This window comes from Macaca thibetana, chromosome 18 (assembly GCF_024542745.1).
Source record: "Macaca thibetana thibetana isolate TM-01 chromosome 18, ASM2454274v1, whole genome shotgun sequence".
NCBI classification, from domain to species: Eukaryota; Metazoa; Chordata; class Mammalia; order Primates; family Cercopithecidae; genus Macaca; species Macaca thibetana.
Genome location: NC_065595.1, coordinates 56,565,881 through 56,583,094, shown reverse-complemented (window position 1 = coordinate 56,583,094; position 17,214 = coordinate 56,565,881). Strand labels below are relative to the sequence as shown.

General features: G+C 43.1%; 1 protein-coding gene across 3 annotated transcripts in view; it reads left to right on the top strand.

The window, feature by feature from the left end:
• Nucleotides 1-17,214, top strand: part of TTC39C (tetratricopeptide repeat domain 39C) — a 122,290-nt gene that overhangs the window by 3,668 nt on the left and 101,408 nt on the right. Inside the window, exon 3 of one of the 3 annotated variants that reach the window (XM_050767800.1) lies at nt 1,426-1,861. The exons of 1 other annotated variant lie outside the window; for it this stretch is intronic. In XM_050767800.1, coding sequence (XP_050623757.1) covers nt 1,426-1,488 — 63 coding nt within the window. In that variant the 3' untranslated portion in view covers nt 1,489-1,861. Of the gene's footprint in view, nt 1-1,425; nt 1,862-7,566; nt 15,519-17,214 lie in introns of those variants that run through there. One more of the 3 variants, XM_050767799.1, reaches the window with a different exon arrangement.

Here is a 17,214-nt window from a genome sequence, read left to right as displayed (position 1 = left end):
ATGCACTCAGACCTTCAGTTGCTCAGGCACATAAGATAGGCTGTGGGTTAGGTGCCAGAGACACATGCTAGATGTTTCGATGCTGCAGTGTAGGCGTAGGTAAAGCTGATGGTGATAGGGAGGCTGGGAGACATAACCATGGTCCCCTGGAGCCTGTAGAAGAAAAGAGAAGCAGCGTGTAACCCAGCCTGAAGGACAGTTTTGTGGAGGAAGTGATGCCTGAGCTTTATGATGGGGTAGAAGTGAATCAGTTGAATGAGGAGTTGGGAGGGGTGGGGCAAGGGGAAAAGGAGAATGTGAGAGGTGGTGAGGTTTAAACGGAAACCTAGGAGAGGAAACAACAGAAAAACCCACGTGGAGACATGAAATGACATTGGGAAAAGAGTGGTCAGAACTGCACGCTCACCAGTATTACTAGGCCATCACATAGGATGGCTTGTTCTACACTTATTTTCTTCCTACCGCTGGTCAGTCCGTGTTTCCCATGGTCGGTGCTTTTCTCAGGGTTACTTTGCTACTAGGTGTCTTGTCAACTCACTTTTCACCATGACCATCGTCCACAGCATGGCTGTCACAGCCATAATTCACTCTTGGCTCCTTGGGACTTCAGGATCCTAATGTCGCCACCTTTTTTTCTCTTTATGGCTTGAAATATTACTTTTGAACAGAGGACTGGCAGAAATGAACCACATGGAGGCCTGAGGAGCGTGAGATGTTCGGAGCTTCTGATCCAAATGAGCTTCGCAGTTCTTATTTCTGCTGGCCTGATGCTGAGCCTGCCTCCTCCCCGCTTGAGGTTACCAGCCCATCTCCCGCTTTAACTCTTGGCATTCTTTTTGATCCTAAGACTTCTGCAGTTTTTACCTCTGCCAGGGCTACTACCAGTTTCTGGCTGTAGATATTATTAAAGAGTCCTACTTAGTCATTGTCAACTAAAATAGGAAACATATATGGTTAGTATGAGTGTTTATGGGTACATAGTTGCTATGAATTGTGACACTTTCTTTTCCGTTTTAAACTATAAAATGGCAAACGTATTAAAATACAAAGCAAGAAAAATTTATGGTAAGTAACGTGAGTGTGCGTAAAATGAATGTGTGGACCCTAAATTATTTAACACAGTTTTTGGCACATACGACAAAGCCATATGAGAAAGCCATAGGATCTGTGGGACTCATTTTGTGAGCATGTTGATTGCAGAGCCAGTGTTATACAGATGGTTCCATATAATCCAGGAGTGGGTAAACTATGGCCTGTGGGCCAATTCTAGCCTGACACCGGTTTTTGTAAATACGTTCTGAGACACAGCCACGCTCATTTGGTTATGTGTGGTCTGTGGCTGCTTGTGCACTACACCTGCAGAAATAAGTAGCGTCAGAGACCATATGGCATGCAAAGCCTAAAATCCTCTCTGGCCTTTTACAGAAAGACTTTTTGACTTCTGAGAAAACCTTGGTGCTTCCTGGAAAAACTCAAAGGCACTTGTAAGAGATGTTGAGTCAGCAGGCCTCTGAGCCTCTTATCTGCCTCAAACCATGTCAGATTCTCGGGAGGACAGGAAGGACTTGCAGGCTGCCCATGTTTTCTAGACAGTTCGGCGGCTCACAGATGAGAATGTGTCTCTGCCTTGCTCCTGGAGACAATAGGAGAGTCCACAGATGCAGACATGTAAGAAAAGGAGAAGCAATGAAAAGCAGAAATGGTTTAAGGGAACTGGCGGGAAAGACAGGAAGCTCATCTGTCGACGTTTTCCATCCTCTTCAACTCAGTGGTGTGTTGGAAAAAGGCATCTTTTTCCCCCCAACTGTTACACTGTCTGAAAAGGTCCTAATTAAATATTCATTAAAGATTCATTTGGCTTAATTGAGATTCCTTTTAAAATGCAACTGCCTGTAGAATAATAGGATAGTTTGGAGGAAATTATCAGGAAAAAAATACCTGTGCTGTAGTGTATGTAAGTCTCTGTAAGTGTGTACAAGTGTACCCTTGTACAAATACACAAAGCAAAAGATGCGAGCCTTTAAAAGAATGTGTTCTCTTAAGTCACATATGTAGTTATCCGTCAGTATCCATGGGGGATTGATTCCAGGACCCCCGGTGGATACCAAAATCTGTGGATGCTCAAATCCCTGATAGAAAATGGCACAGTATTTGTGTATCACCTACACACATCCTCCCATATACCTGAAATCATCTAGTAACTTTTAATACCTAATATCATGTAAACGCTATGTAGATAGTTGTTATACTGTGTTGGTTAGGGAATAGTGACAAGGGAAAAAGTCTGCACATTTAGTACTAATGCAACGTTTTTTTCCCAAGTATGCTTGATCTGCGGCTGGTTGTGGAACTCGTGGATAATGAGGGCTGACTGTATTGTATTAACAGGTTGAGTGAGATTACCTTTTTTCCTTAATTTAGTTGAAAGAAGCTGTATTGAGTGAAATAGTTTTGATGAGGATTTTTTTAAAAAGGGAGAGAGAAGTAATATTGAAACATGGAAGCACTTTCTATCCTAGTTACAGGAAACCACTTGTAGATCCCCAAATGTGCTATTTCAGGAGTCTAGACCTTTCACACAGCCTGTTTTAGTTCCTGAAATGCCACTTTCGCACCTGGTCTCTTTTGCCAGGGTAATCCTATTTACCGAGCTGCAGCAGTGGGACTGGAAGAGGCTACAGAGGACTCAGGGAGAAGAGAGAGTATCAAAAAAGTACAGAAAAGTAGATGGCTGTGTGGCAAAGATGAATTAATTTCAAAACTGCCTAGTGTTTGGTCTACCCTGTGGAAAGAGTCGGGTTGGGTAGGGAAGGACTGGTCCCTGTCTTACACAGCACCTCTTTCAGCACTTACTCTCCTCCCAACACCCTAAAGTCACGAGTCTGCTGCTCATTCTGTAACGTGGGTCCGTTTGGCGGTTGAATAGCCTTTGTGGGCTAACATGGGGAGAATGCATTCCAGTTTCTGAACAAGAGACTGCGAATACATGTTTTTATGTAAAATTATTCATGCATGTGCTGTGTAGGAAGAGAAAGTCATGCCTCCTTGAAGTGGATTTGATGATTGAGCTGGGGCTTTTCTTTTCTTTTCTTTTTTCTGAGACGGAGTCTTGCTCCGTCGCCCAGGCTAGAGTGCAATGGCATGATCTTGGCTCACTGCAACCTCCGCCTCCTGGGTTCAAGGGATTCTCCTGCCAAGCTGGGACTTTTCTTATGTAAAGATGGTTGGCGGTTTGCACCACCCTTTTCCCTAGCTGAGGTTGCTTTCTCCATCTCTTCCTTCTTGCTCAAGAATTTCAGAACACACGAAATATACCTACACATATGTAAGGTAGTTACTCCTGTCTTACAGGAAAACTCAGTTATTACAGAGAAAGCCCCTAGAGAGTCAGGAAGTCCATCTCTTTAAAAAGTCTGTGTTCACAGAGTGTCTGCCATGAACAGGAGAATGGTGAGAGGCAGGTCGTTCCTTCAAGGAGGCATTACTTCATACCTTTATTCAAATCTACCTCAAATAGAGTCACTTTAACACTTAGTCTTGTTCAAAGCTGTAATATCTGTGAACTCACTGGCTTTAGGTGACTTTATTTTTCTTGTGTACATCAATGTAAACACATAATGATAAATGCTAGATGGCATTTACTGTGAGCCAGCCCACAGCCCCAGCCTTGCCTGAACTTTTCTCCTCGTTTAATGCCCCTGCCAGCTCTGTGAGGGATGCCTTTATTATCTCCCTTAGACAGAGGGAGGAGGAAGAGCCCAGGGACGTGAAGTGGCCCAACTCGGGTCTTGCAGCAGTAGTGGGGAGTGCTGGGGTTGAAACTGGGCTGCCTGGCTCCAGAGTCTGGGTGTGACCATGTGCTGTCTACCTCTTTAACAGAACTTCTACAGTAAAAGGATTCACATGTGTCCTGTCAAAGCCATTTTGGGGCAAGTTTCTTCAGCAGTATGCAAATTGCACTCTGACACCCAGAAGCTATCCATCAAACCCCCAGAGAGATCTGTCTTCGGGGAGCTGTCACTCCAAGCTTTAGACCCTTCGTGGCTCCCAGTCTTGTGTAGGATAAAGCCCAGCATCCTGGCCTGGCCTCCGATGTCCTGTGATCTGGCCCTGTCTGCTTCCCTTATCCCTTCCATGCTAGTTGTGCTGTAATATTTTGCATCATCCAGCCAGGTATATCTTGCTCTTCCAGACACAGCTGAGATTCCTGGAAAAAGGTTGTATGACTCTTCTGCACTCCTGTGGCATCCCGTCCTTACCTTTATCCGGCACTTGTGTTGCATCAAAATTGTTTACACGTCCACCTGTCTGCATGAGAGGGCTGAGATTGTAGAGATGGGTAATACCTGGACTTCCTCTCCAGGTGTTCCTGGCCTTCCTGAGGTTGCTGGAGTTATGTGGGGGTCCAAGTTCTTAAAGGCATAGCAGCTCCCCTTTATTTGCAGTCAGGAAGTGCAGCCCAGGAGGCATCTGCCATGTAGGAGCTCTGAAAGCCTTGTTCCTCATCACTGCCTCCTATTCTGATGGCATGGGTGTGTCTCTTGACCCAATTTAAGGTGCTCCAGACAGGCCCTAATATTGATGTTCTGCTTCTCATAAGCAGTTGCCAGAGCTCCTGCCTGGCCCTGTGACTGCCTTTGCCTTGGAACGTCCAGGCTGCCCTGTTGCTGAGTAGGAGCAGTGGGAAGCAAAGCCACGTGCGGGTCTCAACAGTGCCATCGCAAGGAAAGCTGGGCCCTAATGACACTCAGTCTCCTGCTTCCAAAGAGGTCACAGGTGTCAGCTGCACCTGACCTGGGCATTGTAACTCAGGATGGCTGCTCTCTGAGCTGTTCTCTACTTAGCGTTGTGTGCACTGACAAGGAGGCCAGCCCAACTGGTGGGACTTTTGCATCTCCCATCTGATCCCTTTTAGGGCTCTGGGGTACCCCTCAGGGGTGGTGCTGTGATAATGCTCTGATGTGATTTGCCTGCCTGGCATGAGAAAGTAGAAATGTAACTGCCAGACTCCAAAAGCCAGGTCCTGCGTTTCAGGAAGAACTGGTCTCTGGGAGAACCTGGTGGCCAGAAGGGGAAGCTTGCTAGAGCAGTGACTCTCGACTCTGTCACACCGAATGCCCCCTTTTACTAACAAATATTTTGTAATTCCCCTTTTATGATCCTGAAATGAAATTGATAGATGAAGTAACCTACTCACACATACAATGTCTAAAAATCAATAGAATGCCCAAATAAAATTACGTGTGTGTGTGTGTGTGTGTGTGTATTTTTTTTTTTTTGAGACGGAGTCTTGCTCTCCCTCCCAGGCTGGAGTGCAGTGGCTGATCTTGGCTCACTGCAACCTCCGCCTCCCAGGTTCAAGTAATTCTCCGAACTCAGCCTCCTGAGTAGCTGGGACTACAGGCATGTACCACCACGCCTGGCTAATTTTTGTATTTTTAGTAGAGACGAGGTTTCACCATGTTGGTCAGGCTGGTCTTGAACTTCTGACCTTGTGATCTGCCTGCCTCAGCCTCCCAAAGTGCTGGGATTACAGGCGTGAGCCACCGCGCCCGGCCTACATGTATTTTTAAAGTGTAAATGCTCAGCATACCTTTATCCGATGATAAAATGAAGTAGTTAGATGACTGCACCCTTGTATGATGAAGAAATTTGGATTTAGGAGAAGGTGAGAAGGTGCTGCAGAGAAGGAGATAAAAGAGCAGGTATGCTTTAAAATAAAGAAAGTAACGGACCAAACTTACTCATAAATGTTAAGGGAAGGAGGGAAATAACCCTAACCTACCAAGGCAAAATACTGGCTGTTAAAGTGGTTTTAATAAGAAGTGTGACATTTTTGCAATGAACCAGGCCTTCTTTGTCAGGATGGTATTAATTTCCTGTGTTAAGACATAGGATGTGTGCTGACAGAGTGTCTCAGAAAACGCATCTCCCATCGTTAAATCCCTCTGCACACCAAGACCTTTAGAGACCGTTGCCTTTAATAGATGTCCAGGATTAGACGATGAATTGAAAAAATGTTTATAGGATAGTTGAGTGGCAGCCGACTCCTGAGGACAGTTTCAGAGTAAGGTTGAAAAACAAGATTCAAACCCAAAATAAATAGTTATGTTTTGTTTGTTTGTTTGCTTTGACAGTCTCGCTCTGTCTCCCAGGCTGGAGTGCAGTGGCATGATCTCAGCTCACTGCAACCTCCACCTCCTGGGTTCAAGAGATTCTCGTGCCTCAACCTCCTAATTAACTGGGTCTACAGGTGCGTGCCACCACACCCAGCTAATTTTTGTATTTTTGGTAGAGACGGGGTTCTGCCATGTTGGCTGGGCTGGTCTTGAACTCCTGGCCTCAACTGATTTGCCCGTCTTGGCCTCCGAAAGTGCTGGGATTAGACTCGTAAGCCACTATGCCCGGCCTCCAAAATAAAACAATTTCGACATGACATTTTCATGACATAAGTTTCAGTATGCTACGTATCCTAAGGAATATTGGGTGACAGAAATGAAATAAATGTATTAATGAAATGTATTTGTATCCAGGATTTCATGTATCTTCAATAATTTATTTGGCTTTAAATATATTAAAAGGAGCTTTCAGTATCACTGTTAAATATTGGCAGGTGATATACAAATGCAACCTGGTTTAGCTGCAGTTTGTTGACAACTCAGATGCCACAAGCAGTGTTGCTGTTGGTGACATGGTTTTCCATAATTATAAACAAATCTTGATAAACTGTGTATTCAAGCAGTATAAGGAATATTTTGTGTTTCTACATAAATGGAGGTAGATTCTAGAACTAAATAAACAGTTTTTCATCTGTGTGAACTTCCAGGACATGTTCAGAAGTTTTGTGGGACATGAGACAGTGTGCTGGATGATCTCATACGTTGCAGGAAGCCTTGGGTCGTTGGTCCCATTCCACTACAGTCATCATGTCACCCCAAAACGGTCCCACGGGTTTCCAGAATGTCTGCATTGAGAGGCACTGAGCTTGGGACGGCAAGGTTTAGAGCCAGATTTGGTCTCTGTGGCTGAATCCCCCAGCCTCCTTAGAACAGCACAGTAGTGGGGTCTTTCTCCAGACAGAGTGGGGCTGTAGGAAGGGAAGAGGCTGCCCAGGCTGGCACAGCTGTGGCTGAAGGAGAGAGGTGGAGAAGGGAGTGTCTCTGTTGCGTTGGTGACAGCAGGCACCAGGACAGAGGCCAGGTGTAGGGTTCCTTGAGAGGTGAAGAGCCCTTAGTGTTGGGTCCCCTGGGTCACACTGCCCCTACCAGTCACACACAGACTGCTTCTAGGGCCCAAACAGCTCCAGAAAGGTATGTCAGCTCAGGTTTCTCTGTGCCTTGCCATGTGGATGGAGAACTACTGAGATTCTTCCCTTCTTCATACTCCACATGGATCTAGCTTACAGGACCTGTGTCTCGCCAGCCTCTAGGTGACTTTATTTTCCTGCCCTGTTCCCACCCAACTCTTCCTAACTTTGAATCTCAAAGTATAAACTGGCCTATATGCTTCCCAGGAAGTGAGCAAGTTTTTTTTTTTTTTTTTTTTTTTTTTTTTGCTGAGTAGGTTATGCAAGTTAAACAAACAGAAATTTAGTTAAAAATCAAAGGCTAAATCCCTGTGAATCAGGGCACAGTTGTCTCAAAGTTCCATGGTCTCTAGAAGCATATGGGATGCTTCTAAAATGTGAGGAAATAGGGTCAGATGCTTCATGATTTTCTGTTGAGCTTGTACTTAGAAGTAATTAGGAAAGGAAAGCCACATAATGTAGTATGTTATAGGGCACCTTGATACACAGATAGGCAGAGCTTTCCCTGGTCCTACCCTCAACCATGACGTCAGTTGCATCCCATAATACCTGTTAGCTCAGCCTGTTTTACATGCTCAGGTGCACCAGAGTGCTCCTTTTGGGTAGGGCTTTTCCAGGAAGACATGGAAAAGTCTGAGCGTAGTGCGCCTCACTCCCAGTGCCTGCAGCTGAGTGTTATAATAGCTGCTCTTTCCACTTTGGCCTTCTTAGCACACAGATTATTGTTTTTTGCTGCCTCCTTCCGTCTGCAGCAGCCATCCTTTGGGTTGTACTTCATTAAATTATCACTCCATAAAATAAGCATCAAAGATAAACAGATTTGCAAATATTTGTATCATTCTCTCTCTTGCAAATGGAACTGGTACTATTGGTACTATTCTAACAGGACAGGACAAGAAGAGGGAAATGACATTTTGAATCCAAATTCAAGTTGAATTTGCTAAATGACAGAGAAACAATTAAGAAGCAATCAGCTGGGCACAGTGGCTCACACCTGTGATCCTAGCACTTTGGGAGGTCGAGGCAGGCAGGTCACTTGAGGTCAGGAGTTCGAGACCAGCCTGGCCAACATGGTGAAACCCTGTCTCTACTAAAAATACAAAATTAGCCGGGTGTGGTGGTGGGTGCCTGTAATCCCAGCTACTCAGGAGGCTGAGGCAGGGAGAATCACTTGAACCCAGGAGGCAGAGCTTGCAGTGAGCTATCACGCCACTGTGCGAGACTCCGTCTTGAAAGAAAAAAAGCAATAATACTAAACTGAAATTCATGCTGCACGGCCTCTAGGATCGCTTCCAATAGAATGGGTCACTGGCAAGGCTTTGAGTGCTTCCCCTCTTCCCCAATTTTGAATGGTAAATTGCAAAATCTCAAGTTATGTGTTGTCAACTGATATCTGGAACAAGAAAGAACTTGATATCATTCTGTCTTGCAAATTATGCACACCTGCATCTTTAGTTAGGCCTAAAATAAAGTAGCATGTTGGAATTGATCAGCTGCACACATGTCTCTTGTGTTTTTTTTTTTTTTTTTTTTTTTTTTTTTGAGATAGGGCCTCACTCTGTCATCCAGGCTGCAGTGCAGTGGCATGATCATAGCTCACTATAGCCTTGATCTCTTGGGCTCAAACCATCCTCCCGCCTTAGCCTCCTGAGTAGCTGGGACTACAGGCCTGTGCTACCACACCCGGCTAATTTTTTATTTTTTATTAGACATGAGGTCTTGCTGTGTTGGCCAGGCACTCCTGAGCTCAAGCAGTTTCCTACCTCAGCCTCCCAAAGTGCTGGGATTACAGGGTGAGCCACTGCACCTGGCCTGATGTGACTCTTGACCTATCCAAGGCTATATGGGGGCTGCTTTTCCAGGCCTACAGTTGATGAAGGAATTGGGCTACTGACTTTTCTCCACACTATAGCCAGGTTTGCATCGATTTAGTTGCACAGAAAAGAGTTTTGTTTACATGTGGAATGCCATTTGCCTCAGCTGTCAACCATGTGGCTCCAAATCTATTTTTGGTTATTTCTGTATTGATGATTGGTGAGACACTCATTACTTTGAGTTATCAAAATTACAAATTGAGCTAGAAATTACTCCTCTTGAAATAGCATGGGGGGAAAAAAAGGGGAGGTGGGAAAGGGCCGTGGTGTGGGGAAAAGCCTAAACTACTTATAAACTAGTTAGAAGTTTAGCCAAAGTGGCAGGACCTGCTCTGGTGGAATTCTCAGAGATTCTTGTCTGGAGAAATTACCAATGTAAAAATGACAAGGTGAGAATGCTTCAGTGATTTTCTGTAGCCCTTGTGTGACATTTTGGATCTGGGCTGGGCTTATGAGAGAGAGTAGTTGAGGCTAACTTGAAATTGGGATCTTTTCTCCTAATGGAAGAATGTTGAGTTGTAAAACATTCATCAAAGAGCTATTCTACTAAAGTCTAGAAATTTATACTTAAGGAAGCCTGTGAATAGTAATGTAAACCCAAATGAAATTTTCTCAACCTATACCCTACTAAAAACTGAAGAAAAATGTAGATGCCTTAGTGAAAGATGGACATTTTCTATGACATTCCGAGTTGTTTGCTGAGAACTAGTTCACACAAAATGTTATTATGAAGAATGTGTCTAGCTTCCCTTTGAAATGACTTTTAACTGAAAAATAGAGAAGTCTGTAATATTTTTATTTATTTATTATTGTTTTTTGAGATGGAGTCTTGCTCTGTCACCCAGGCTGGAGTGCAGTGGTGTGATCTCAGCTCACTGCAACCTCTGCTTCCCGGGTTCAAGCAATTATCCTGTTTCAGCCTCCTGAGTATCTGGGACTACAGGCACATGCCACCACGCCTGGCTAATTTTTGCATTTTTAGTAGAGATGGGGTTTCACCATATTGATCAGGCTGGTCTCGAACTCCTGACCTCAGGTGATCCACCCATCTCTGCCTCCCAAAGTGCTTCGATTACAGGCATGGGCCACTGCACCCGTGTGTAATATTTTTAAATGATTTCCTAAAATTAATTAGTGTTTGGGTTGCTTGTATAAATAGGTGTGTGTGGTTTCGTTGTTGTTGTTTTTGTGAGACAGAGTCTCGCTGTGTCGCCCAGGCTGGAGTGCAGTGGTGTGATCTCAGCTCAGTGCAACCTCCGCCTCCTGGGTTCAAGTGATTCTCTTGTCTCAGCCTCCTGAGTAGCTGGGATTACAGGCGTGCACCACCACACCTGGCTAAGTTTTGTATTCTTAGTAGAGACGGGGTTTTTCTGTGTTGGACAGGTTGGTCTTGAACTCTTGACCTAGGTAATCCACCCACCTTGGCTTCCTAAAGTGCTGGGATTATAGGCGTGAGCCACCACACCCGGCCAGATGTGTTTAATCCTCAAAGCATTTCTGCAATTTGTAGATTATGCCACATATAATAGAGGAATCTCATTATAGCTTAAAGCTCTTTGAGAAAATAATGAAAATATCTTTTAAATTTCAATAGTTTGGAAGGAACGGGTAGTGTTTGGTTACATGGATAAGTTATTTAGTGGTGATTTCTGAGATTTTGGTGTACCTGTCACGCAAGCAGTGTACACTGTACTCAATGTGTAGTCTTTTATCCGTCACCCCCCTCCCACCCTTCCCCCACTGAGTCCCCAAAGGCATTCTTAATGCCTTTGTGTCCTCATAGCTTAGCTCCCCATATAAGTGAGAACATACGATGTTTGGTTTTCCATTCCTGAGTTACTTCACTTAGAATAATGGTCACCAGCTGCATCCAGGTTGCTGGGAATGTGATTATTTCATTTTTTTCATGGCTGAGTAGTAGTTCATGGTATATTTATACCACATTTTCTTTATCCGTTCATTGATTGGTGGAAATTTGGGCTGGTTTTCTATTTTTGCAGTTGTGAATTGTGCTGCTATCAACATGCATGTACATGTGTCTTTTTCATATAATGACTTATTTTCCTCTGAGTAAATACCCAGTAGTGGGATTGCTGCATCAAATGGTAGATCTACTTTTAATTCTTTAAGGAATCTCCACACTGTTTATAATGAAAATATCTTGATTAATTTTGTTACTTTTAAAATAGTCCTTGTTGAAGGATGAGTTAGAAAGTCTTTGTAGTTGAGAAATGTGGTTTGGATGTCCTCTTTGTAAATTGCTTATCAATGCTCTCTCCACGTGCCATTAGCATAGAATAGAGATGAATTGCCTATTTATTTGTATGACGTAAGGTAGAGAAGGAACTATTGCTGAAGATATTTAATACACATTAATGATACATTGAGAAAAACTATTTAAAAATTGACTAATCTGAAGAATTGTTTTCAGAACATACCAGTAACTCTTAATGACTATTGAGACTTAGCAATAAATGAATATGAATTAAGCAAAACTGGAGAGGAATCTGAATAAAGTTAGAAGTAGTGCATTCTTGTAATCATAGAAGTCTGTTGATCTTTGCTTAAATGCCTGCACAGGCAAACAACGACAGTGGTTGGGGGTCGAGTGGGTGGGTCATAGCTGCACTGTTCGTGCGTCATTGTGTCGTGTGCATTTCATCCTTAATCCTAATTCTCTCAACAGCCCCAAGGATAGGCTTTTTCATTTTTTCATTTTTTTTTTTTTTTTTTTTGGAGACAGAGTCTCGCTCTGTCACCAGGCTAGAGTGCAGTGGCATGATCTCGACACACTGCAACCTCCACCTCCCAGGTTCAAGTGATTCTCCAGCCTCAGCCTCCTGAGTAGCTGGGATGATAGGCACCCACCACCATGCCTGGCTAATTTTTTTTTTTTTTTTTGTATTTTTAGTAGAAACAGGGGTTCACCATGTTGGCCAGCCTGGTCTTCAACTCCTAACCTCAGGCAATCTGCCTGCCTCGGCCTCCCACAGTGCTGGGAGCCACCACACCCGACTGTTTTTTTTTTTTTTTTTTTTTTTTTTTTTTTGAGACAGAGTCTTACTCTTGTGCAGGCTAGAGTGCAGTGGTGGCTCGATCTCAGCCCATTGCAGCCTCCAATTCCCGGATTTAAGTGATTCTCATGCCTCAGCCTCCTGAGTAGCTGGGACTACAGGCATGTACCACCACACCCAGCTACTTTTGTATTTTTTTTTTTTTTTTTTTAAGTAGAGTCGGAATTTCGTCATGTTGGCCAGGCTGGTCTCGAACTCTTGACTGCAAGTGATCCGGCCGCCTTGGCCTCCCAAAGTGCTGGGATTACAGGCATGAGCCACTGCGCCCATCCTCCAAGGGTAAGTCTTTTACCATCACCTTGCACATAGAAAATTAAGGTTTACCAAACCCAAGTGAAAAAGATTGTGAGTGGAAGATATGCTCCCAGCCCTAGAGTGTATGCTGGTTCCTCCAAAAGAACCCTGTTTTTATGCTGAATAGTATTATGTGGACCTAGCAAGATTGCAGGTCAGTTTTCTAGCCCTGGTCTTCTTCCGGGGCTCTCAGGCTCAGTGGATTGTACCACCTGAAACCTGGTTGTACACACTGGAAGGCTCTTGGCACCTCTGTCTTACTCACCTTTATTGTCTGCCACTTTTGCCTACCAAGTGTCTGTTGAATCCATCCACTTCTCTTCATCTTTACTACTACCGCTTAGTCCAGGCCACCCTCATCTCTCACTTGGACACTTGCACTGGCTCAGCTGGCTTCATTATATCCTCCCTGCCTTTACTTTACCTCCACCAGAGTGATCTGTCCAACCTTCAAGTCTTAATTGCATGACTCGCCACTAAAATCTCTTTTGCAGCCTCTCTGGTAGGCTGAAAAATGGTCCTCCAAAAGGTATCTAATCCCTAGAACTTCTCAGTGCCACCTTATAAGGAAAAGAATAAAAGGTGCCTTGCAGGTGTGATTAAGTTAAGGATCTTGAGATGGGGGATTATCCTGGATTATGTCGATGGGCCCTAAATGCAATCACATGTATCGTTGTAAGAGGGAGGCAGAAAGAGATTTTATACACACGCAGGAGAAGGCAAAATGGAAACATCAAGAGACAGATTTGAAGACATTGACCTTGAAGATTAGAGCCACAGCTGCCCTAAGCCTGAATGCAGCCACTCACCAGAGGATGGAAGAGGCATGGAATAGGCTTACCCCTAGAGCCTCCCCAGGGAGTGTGGCTCTGCCAATACCTCCATTTCAGCCCAGTGACACTGATGTCACACTTCTGGTCTACAGAACTGTAAGAGAATACATTTCTCTTGCTTTTAGCCCCCAGGTTTATGGTAATTTATTCCAACAGCCACAGAAAACTAATTCAGCCTCCCATTGCTTTTAGGATTAGGACCAAAATCTGTGGCAGGATTTATCTGGCATAGCTTGGGCCTGCTTGGTTTGCCCCTTGACCATCACTGCCTTATCTCATTTTTTTCGTATAAAGATTGAGTATCCCTTATCCTGAATGCTTGGGACTGGAAGTGTGTTGGATTTCAGATGTTTTTCAGATTTTGGAATATTTGCTTATACATAATGAGATATTTTAGGAATGGGACCCAAGTCTAAACAGAATTCATTTGTGTTTCATATACATTTTTTGCGTATAACTTGAAGGTAATTTTGTACAATGTTTTAAATAATTTTCTATGTGAAACAAAGTTTTGACTGCATTTTGGCTGTGAACGTCACGTGAGATCAGGAGTAGAATTTTTCACTTGGGGCAGCATGCCAGCCCTCAAAAAGTTTCAGATTTTGGAGCATTTTGGGTTTCAGATTTGTGGATTAGGATGCCCAACCTGTATTTTAAAATGATTTGTGTTGTATTATTTCCAGGCCGTGACTGTACAAATCCCAGTTAGCTCATGCTATAAAATAGACTCATATTTCCTCCTTTTATACAGTGGTTTGTAGAAAAACAGAAAAGTAAAATAGCTTTAAATTGGCAATGACTTTGGTTTTAACCAGCTTTAGAATCCATATTAACCTTCATTGAAAAGATCAATGCTGGCTGGGTGCGGTGGCTCACAATTGTAGTCCCAGCACTTTGGAAGGCAAAGACGAGTGAGTGGATCACTTGAGACCAGGAGTTTGAGACCAGCCTGGCCAACATGGCGAGAGCCTGTCTCTGCTGAAAATACAAAAATTAGCTGGGCGTGGTGGCACATGCCTGTAATCCCAGCTACTTGGGAGGCTTAGGCATGAGAATCGCTTGAACCTGGGAGGTGGAGGTTGCAGTGAGCCAAGATCATGCCTGGGTACTCTAGCCTGGGCAGCAGTGTGAGACTCTGTCTCAGTCAATCAATCAATCAGTAACCAGTGCTTTCTCCAATTATGCCATTTGGTAGCCTTGTCTTCCATTGCTGTGTTCTTTCCTTACTCTCTGACCTGTAGTTACCATGATCTTTCAGATTCTTGACTTTGCTTTGCTTCCTCCTGACACAGGGTTTTCATTGCACACGGAATCTCTCCTCCAAGCTGACTCAGTTTCTACTTATCCTTCAACCTCAACTCCACCTTCCCTTCCTGGAGAGGCTTTCCCTGGTCTTCCAGCCTCATTTGTTTGCTATGCATTCTATAAGAATCAGGTTCCTTTCCTCTGGGTTGTTACCTTAGTTTGTAAACATTCACAGATAGCCCTGGCCTTACTTGGTTCTAATATGCACAGATTCCAGTTTCCAGAGTTAAGTAACACCAGTTCCCCAATAACACAGTTCAATTTTCAGTTACTACTGTGTATGAGCTCTTCAGGCCACAAATCATTACGTATATAACAGATGCACATCATGATCAGTAGCCAATCGTGTGACTTCTTTCAGAGTCTGTCTGTGACTGGCCATTGCACCTCTGTTATTCAGTTCACAGACAGCAAAGAGTGTCCTTGTGTTGCTTCCTTCATTCCTAGTGATAGACCCGCTGATGTTTTACTCAGAGGGATAATTGAAAGAGGACTTTGGCCAACAAAGATGAACATGCAGCAAAGAAAAAAGTGGTAACACTGGAAGTGAAATGGAATGAAATCTAAATGGAAGGAATAGCTGACACTTCCCCTATTTGAGGGACTCTGGATGTGCAACCACAGGCACTTAGTGAAGGGGAGTTTATTAGACATAAAGGAGGAAAGTGGTTGTAAGAAAAAAGATGCAGATGTCCCGGAGGAGGTGACACTGGCCAAGAAAAACTTCACTTCAAAGAACTCTTGGAAAGATCCACAACATTGAAAGCAGAAAGGCTAAACTGAAGCTGATTCAAACTTCATAAGGAGTATCATAGTTCGAAGTATGACAGAGGTGCGTACTTTCCATCATACATTATCTTATAAAAAGAGGGCGCACCCTGCTCAAAATCCTCTTGATAAGTTTCTTTTTTTTTAAAATTTATTTATTATTATTATACTTTAAGTTGTAGTGTACATGTGCATAACGTGCAGGTTTGTTACATATGTATACTTGTGCCATGTTGGTGTGCTGCACCCATCAACTCATCAAGTTTCTTACAAAGAAGGAAATCTCTTTAATGTTCAATGTTTCTAATGTTTTAAATAAGAGCTTATAAAATAAATGTTTTGCTAACTTTTTCATTTCCCTAATATTTATAAATGGTAGAGTTTTTAAATGCTTTTTAAATTATTTTTTCAATTGTAAAATATGCACCAGGTGATATTCACCATTTTATTCATTTTTAGATATACGGTACAGTGGCATTAGTGGCATTAAGTACAATCATCACCAGCATCCATCTCCAGAACTGTTTTGTCTTTCCGAGTGGAAACTTTGTACCCATTAAACCATCCTTTCCCATTTCTCCCTAGCCCCAGCAACTGCCCTTCTGCTTTCTGTCTCTATGAGTTTGTCTATGATAGGTATCTCTTATGAGTGGAATCATACAGTATTTGTCTTTTTGGGATTGGCTTATTTCACTTTGCATAATGTTCATGAGGTTCATTTATGTTATAGCGTCTGTCAGAATTCTCTTTCTTTTTAAGGCTAAATAATATTCCGTTGTTTGTGCCACATTTTGTGTATCCATTCATCCATTAACGGACGCTTGGATTGCTTCCACCTTTTGGCTATTGTGAACAATGCTTCCGTGAACATGGATGTCCAAATATCTGAGCTCCTGCTTTCAGTTTTCTCGGGTATATACCCAGAAGTGGAATTACTGGATCATATGGTAATTCTAGTTTTAATTTTCTTTCTTTCTTTTTTTTTTTTTTTTTTAAGAGACAGAATCTTGCTCTCTTGCCTAGGCTGGAGTATAATGGTGTGATCAGAGATCACTGTAACCTTAAACTTGTTGGTTCAAGTGATCCTCTTGCCTCAGCCTCCCAAGTAACTAGGGCTACATGCACGTGCCATCACGCCTGGCTAATTTTATTTTTTTGTGGAGCTGCAGTCTCGCTGTGTTGCCTGGTCTGGCCTCTTAATTACTGGGTTCAAGGGATCCTCCCACCTTGGCCTCCCAAAACACTGGGATTCCAAATGTGAGCCACTGTGCCCAGCCCTATTTTTAATTTTTTGAGGAACTACTATACTATTTTCCACAATGATTTTACCATTTACATTCCCATCAGTGGTACACAAGGGTTCCAGTTTTTCCACATCCTTGCCAACAATTTTCTTGATTTGTTTTGAATATTAGCCATCCTAATAGGTGTGAGGTGGTATCTGATTTACATTTCCCCAGTGATTAGTGATATTGAGCATCTGTTCATGCACTTGTTGGTGATTTGTATATATTCTTTGGAGAAATGTTTATTCAAGTCCTTTGCCCATTTTTTAATTGGGTTGTTTGGTTTTTGTGTTGTTGAGTTTTAAGAGTTCTTTATTATTCTGGATATGAACTCCTTATCTAATATATAATTTTCAGATATTCCCCCCATTCCATGGATTGCCTTTTCACTCTGTCGTAAGTGTCCTTTGATGCAGAGAAGATTTTAATTTTGATATAGACCATGTATCTGTGTTTTCTGTTTTTGTGTGTGTC